Source organism: Arachis ipaensis, chromosome B07 (genome assembly GCF_000816755.2).
Source record: "Arachis ipaensis cultivar K30076 chromosome B07, Araip1.1, whole genome shotgun sequence".
Classification (NCBI taxonomy): Eukaryota; Viridiplantae; Streptophyta; class Magnoliopsida; order Fabales; family Fabaceae; genus Arachis; species Arachis ipaensis.
The window spans coordinates 29,288,302-29,294,508 of NC_029791.2; the positions used below are offsets into that span (position 1 = coordinate 29,288,302).

The following is a 6,207-nucleotide window of genomic DNA, read 5'->3' on the forward strand; positions in this document are numbered from 1 at the left end:
CTCTCTCTCTCTCTCTCTGTCCGAACTCACTTCCCTTCCTCCCAGCCCCCACCATCGCCGAAGGCAGCAACCCCCACCCTATTCACTGCGCGTCTCAACTCTCAACTCAGTCTCTCTTCATTGTGTGTCTGTCGTGTGCCGTCGTTGCTGCTCCGCTCCTCCCCGTGGGTCGTCGCTGCTTCTCGGCTCCTCGCGGTGGGTCGTTTCTGCTTCTCTGCCTCCTCGCCAGTCTTGCTGTTTCTTCTCTGCTTCGCGTCGTGCCTCGCCGTTACTGCTGGGTGGTCTCTGCTCCTCTGATTTTAGGTAACTCTGTCTCACACTCTCACTGCGAGCTCACTGTCACCGCGAGCACTCTGTCATAGCCGTTCATCTCTCGCCATCTCTCCGGTAAGCCAATTCTTCTTCAGTTTCATCTTTTTTTTTTCATTAATTTTAAGATTCTGAGCTGAGGTTGTGTTCTGAGTTTGGAATTGGATTATTTATTTAATTTGTTGAATGCTGATATGGTTTTGAATTCAATTTAATTTGGATTCTGAGTTTGGAATTGGATTCAATTTAGTTTTTGTTGATGATGTGTTTTCAGTTTAGTTTGGATTCAGAAATCAGAACCATGTTGCTGATCAATTGATTAGAATCCCAAGAACTAAATATGATTATATACTTTGGCTCTCTTATATTCATCAGGCTTAGGAACTTGTAATTGAATTGAATTTTTTTTTTGTTACGATTATATGGTTCTTGGTTTGAGGATCTCTACTGTTCAGTCCTTTATGTGATATGTTAAATCCATAGAAATCTTTTCGAAAATACTTCTAAGGTTAGCACGGTAACTAACTGAAGTTTGAAATGAAAATGATACTCTTATTAGAAGTTATTGATTACTTGATTATTAGAAGTTATTGTTGATCTTTTTTTATTCTGATTTTTTTTTGTTGCAGATGTGATGAATATTATTGCTGATTATTTTATTTGAACTTAAAAATTAATTAGAAATTTTTTATTCTGTAACTGTAAACTTTTAATGATAAATTATGGATAAATTATTATGTGAAATTATGAAACTTTGTAATTAGTTTAGAAATTATTGAATTTGAATATCTGAAATTATATATTAAATTCTTAATAATTTTATTTTATATTTAATTAAATTGGTTCAACTATGGTTTGATCTTGGTTGGACCATTAAACCATTGAATCAGTCACTTGATCGGTTTAATGACCGGTTCAGTTCTTGCAACCTTGGTAAAAACCCGTTTTCTTTTTCCCCCTTTCCATTATGCATCTCACTCTTGTTTGGACCCTTTTCACTCCCTCCGAAGTCCAAACCCAATTCTCCACCCGCCACCACTCTCCGCCCACCGGTGACCACGGCGCACACCACCCTTGACGGCCGTGACAGACCTGCCACACTCTCCTCAATCTATGTATTCCTCTTTCAACTGCTATTTCAAAATTCCTTGTCCTTTTAATTTATTTGTTAACTTCTCATTTTCTAGTAGTTCGTTTGAAAGAACACTCTTGTTTTTATCTTTTCCTTTTTGGTCAGATTGGAAATTGCTTTTTTTTTTTCTCGGATTGGTATTTTGTTTCTATGAACATGTTATCTTCTAGAGATTTTTTCAAATTGCATGGCTTTGCATTGATGATTGATTTATTTATTTTGGATTCTCTTGTTTATTTTCATTAATCTGAACGAATGATTGCATTTCTGTGGAATATCATTATGTCTAATTATTTAATAGATTCTGTGATTCAATTCAATTCAAAATAATGAGCTTTTGGGACTCTCTGTTCATAAATTCTTCATTTTTGGTATTTATTTTCTCTGCATTCGTTAAAAGCGTTCAACTTGTTTGCTGGCTTCAGTTATACTCAACCATGGCTCTTCGAAGTGGATGATAATGCCCTTTTGTTTCTGCAGATTCGATGGTACTTGATCCTTTTAGAATATGAGAGTAATGAGCTTTTCTGGAGGCACAACAGTACCGGCTTCTTTGTTTGCTCCTACAGAAATGCCTATTCTAGCTTTAGGTTATTCTAAGTTGAGTGCTACTGCATTGGCACTTCGGTTGCCATGTAACTGCATGAGAAGGATGCGTTTGGCTACAAAGCTTAAGTATTCTGTTGCTGATAGGACATCATCGGCCTCCAGTCATGTGGATTCACCAGCAGAGTCGCGTCCGGTGAGTAGGAGGCGGGGAGGTGGCTCGTCGTTATATATTCGTCCTAGTTTGTCAGTAATGAAGAAGGATAGGGAGGAGATGCGTGAAAAGGTTTATGAGTTTTTGCGGGGAATTGGCATTGTTCCTGATGAGCTAGATGGTCTTGAACTTCCTGTGACAGTTGATGTTATGAGGGAACGCATAGATTTTCTTCACAGTTTAGGACTTACAATTGAAGATATTAACAATTATCCACTTGTTCTTGGCTGCAGCGTCAAGAAGAATATGATTCCGGTGCTAGATTACCTTGGTAAATTGGGAGTCAGGAAATCCACATTCACTCAGTTTTTGAGGAGATACCCACAAGTGCTTCATGCGAGTGTGGTTGTGGATCTTGTGCCGGTGATCAAGTATCTTGAGGGGATGGATATAAAGCCAAATGATATTCCTCGGGTTCTTGAGAGGTACCCTGAAGTGCTAGGATTCAAACTTGAGGGAACCATGAGTACATCAGTTGCTTATTTGGTTGGGATTGGTGTATCCAGAAGAGAAGTTGGAGGGGTCTTAACTAGATATCCAGAGATTTTGGGGATGCGAGTTGGTAGAATCATCAAACCTTTTGTGGAATTTCTGGAAAGCTTGGGGATTCCAAGGTTAGCTGTTGCTAGGTTGATAGAGAAAAAGCCTTATATTCTTGGATTTGGGTTAGACGAGAAGGTGAAGCCCAATGTGAAGTCCCTTGAAGAGTTTAATGTCAGGCGAACATTACTTCCCTCTATAATTGCTCAATATCCTGACATAATTGGGATCGACCTAGAGCCAAAGCTTGTGAATCAGAGGAGTTTACTCAACACTGTACTTGACGTGGATCCTAATGATTTCGGAAGAATTGTTGAGAAGATGCCGCAGGTAGTTAGCCTTACCAAAGGACCTATGCTGAAACATGTTGATTTTCTTAAGGATTGTGGATTTTCTTTAGAGCAAATGAGGAAGATGATTGTTGGATGCCCTCAACTGCTTGCTTTAAACATCGACATTATGAAACTTAGCTTTGATTACTTCCAAATAGATATGAAAAGGCCTTTGGAAGACTTGGTTATTTTCCCAGCATTCTTCACGTATGGTCTGGAGTCAACTGTAAAACCAAGGCATAAGGTGATTGCTAAGAAAGGATTAAAGTGTTCTCTTTCATGGATGCTTAATTGTTCTGATGAGAAGTTTGAGCAACGAATGGAATATGACACTATTGATATGGAGGAGATGGAAACTGAACCATCATTTGATATGAATTCACTGATGCAACCAAGGAATGATGAATCGGGTTCTGACTATGAAGATTATGATGATAGTGATGATGATTAAATGATGGCGCGACTTCAACAGCTAGTCTACCTGGGCAATAATAATTGCTCAACTATCGTTTTTGTATCATTGAAAAGGTAAATTGTTACAGGAGCCCATTTTCGGATTTTCCAATTGTTTGTATTGTATATCTTATGCTTGTTTATTTGATAAGATAAAGGAGTAAATTTATAAGTTGAAGATAAAGCAGAGTGATGCTCAATATCATCTATAGTATTCCTAATGCTGAAGTTCTTGGGAAATGTGAATGAGAAGTTGACTCAATAACTAAGCATGAAAACTAAGAGTGACTATAATCCTTTTATTTTAAAGGAGAACCGCCTTTGTTATTTATTTTTATTCTCTTTGGATTCTCGTCACATGTTTAAATTAAACAAGAGGCAATTCTTGTAAAGTAAGGCCATTTCCCTGTCTTTGACATGTTAAGAGCATATTGGATTTCACTGTAATATGTATATCACTTTACCTTCTTGTGATATTGTCTTCTCTATATTCAAGTTCATGCATGTCAGCCTCAGTGATACATATATCATTTTCCCTTTGTGTTCTATTTGTTCAACTCCATGCTTGTCAACATGGGATTAAGGATTGTGAAGTGTGGCATCTACCGTGTCGTTTTGTTTATGACCATGCACAAGTACGTTTTTCTTGACTTTTAGCAAGCATATTATTCAACATCCGTGATGTTTGTTTGCATTACGAAGCATTCTTCAAAATTTGATGCATACAATTGAAATTTTCATTGTATCTTGTCCTTTATTGTGTATCATGATGTTCAAGCAATTGTTTGATTTTCTTTGCTCATGGAGTTTTTAGTTTAGTTTTTCTTGAATACTAATATGTATCGTTCTATGTTTCCAGCTATTCTCATATAACAAGGACAAAAGTGACATGTTTGGCACCCGGCAACCAACTTAGGTATGTGTTAAAATTGTGAAGGGTACCTATGATTTAAGAATAGGAAAAATACAGAGTTTTCTCTCCATGAGTTTCTGGCTTGTTCATGGTGTTATTTTAATGAGTAAACACCCAAATTAGTCCCCAACCAATTTCAGATTGGACATTTTTGGTTCTCAACAAATTTTTATTCTCTAGAAGTCCTCGAGCATTATTCCGTCAAACAGATTGGTCCCTCCGTTGTTTTCAATTAAATTTTTAATATGCATGTTGGGCAAATAAATGCCTAACAGATTTATTATAAACAATTAAGTCTCAAAAAATATTATTATAAGACAAATTAGTTTCCTTCAAAACAACAGAAGGACCAATCTATCTTGGGGTCATTCTTAAAGATTTCTAGAGAATAAAATTTGTTAAGAGCAAAGTATTCAATCTAGATCTCTGAGGATTAATCCGTGTATTTAGTCTGTTTTAATTTGATAGGAAAAGACCCTTGTTAGAGGTTAGTGACCATCTTAGTTCTCCGTATTATCATTTTTCTTTTGTTATATGTGTGAAGAAGTATATCTTGTATCTCTTTCTTCCTTGCTATTATTAAGTGATCCTTGAAACGCTCTCTTGATGTGGTTGAAGAAAAGCAATGCCGATGCAAATTCAGTTGTTTTTATTTTTTTAATTGGAGTTTGTATAATAAAAGTAATAATAATATTCTTTCTACTACTACTATTATGAGCATCATATTATCTCATCTCACGTGCAGACCAAAAAGGCAAATTCAGGAATAGAAAAATGAAACTAGGAAAGATACTTGTCATATAAAGATGATGTAGTTATAGTTTAATTTAAAGCTATATTGCAATACTAAACTATTGGTAGCTAGTCTGAATGTCAAAAACACCAATTCCAACTTTAACTTACCAAGATAACATTCTTTATTCACTTTAGCCATCAGCAGCTTCATATTCCAATCGATAAGAGAAATACTGTGCGTCCTTATTCTGCTATCTTATTGAATTAACAGTAAAAACCCATGTGTTGGTCCCACATCTCGTCAAACGGTAGAGGGGTGTATGTTAGCTCGTTATGCAAGATAAGGATCGTTTGGTAATGTTAGACGTGGAGGTAATTTTTTCTTGTTGAATATGAATGTTAAGCTATATGATAGGACTTAATGGTATTGGCTGATCTATGTGATCGATTTCATATGGTGAGATAAGATTTTGTTGTTGTTACTGTTATGAAATATGAGTGTTATGCTTGAAAAACAAAAAATCATGAAAAGTATAAGATGAGTAAGTTATTTTTATAAATAAGCTTAATCAAATCTTTTTTTTTTTCTTTTTATGCGTCTTTTCTTTTTTCTTCAACTGGTTTTTATTGTTTTAATAAATTATTAGACTAATTTAATTGAATTTGGTTTTCAAAATGACTTAATCATCACCAAAAAATCTCTAGTGCTTTCTCCAATGTGCAGATCCTTTAGTCTTTGGTGTTCGGAAAGGAATTCAAGTGAGAAAGTATGAGAATTAAACTATTCAAGGGAAGATATAGTTTTGTATTTCTTTCCACTTTAAAGGCAAGTTTATGAAAAGTCCAAAATTAAAATAACTATAAATAATTGCATACATTGTGAAGTCGTTCCATAACCTGCCTAGAAAAATGGTGGGAGTGAGACTATTGGGAACTTAATCATTTAACTAAAAAGAAAAGGTAAAATAGCCTAAAGGAGAATGAGAATCTAGCTTTATAATTCGCTTTAATAAAGGTAGCTAAAGAATGGATT

At 35.6% G+C, this 6,207-nt stretch overlaps 1 protein-coding gene across 1 annotated transcript; it reads left to right on the top strand.

Annotated features, from left to right (window-relative positions):
* Positions 79-5,100, top strand: LOC107609112 (transcription termination factor MTERF4, chloroplastic; the record flags this gene model as incomplete). The annotated part of the gene is given in 3 exon segments (XM_016310950.2): positions 79-387; positions 1,922-3,601; positions 4,386-5,100. A coding segment is annotated over 1 exon segment (1,575 nt). The 3' UTR covers positions 3,525-3,601; positions 4,386-5,100.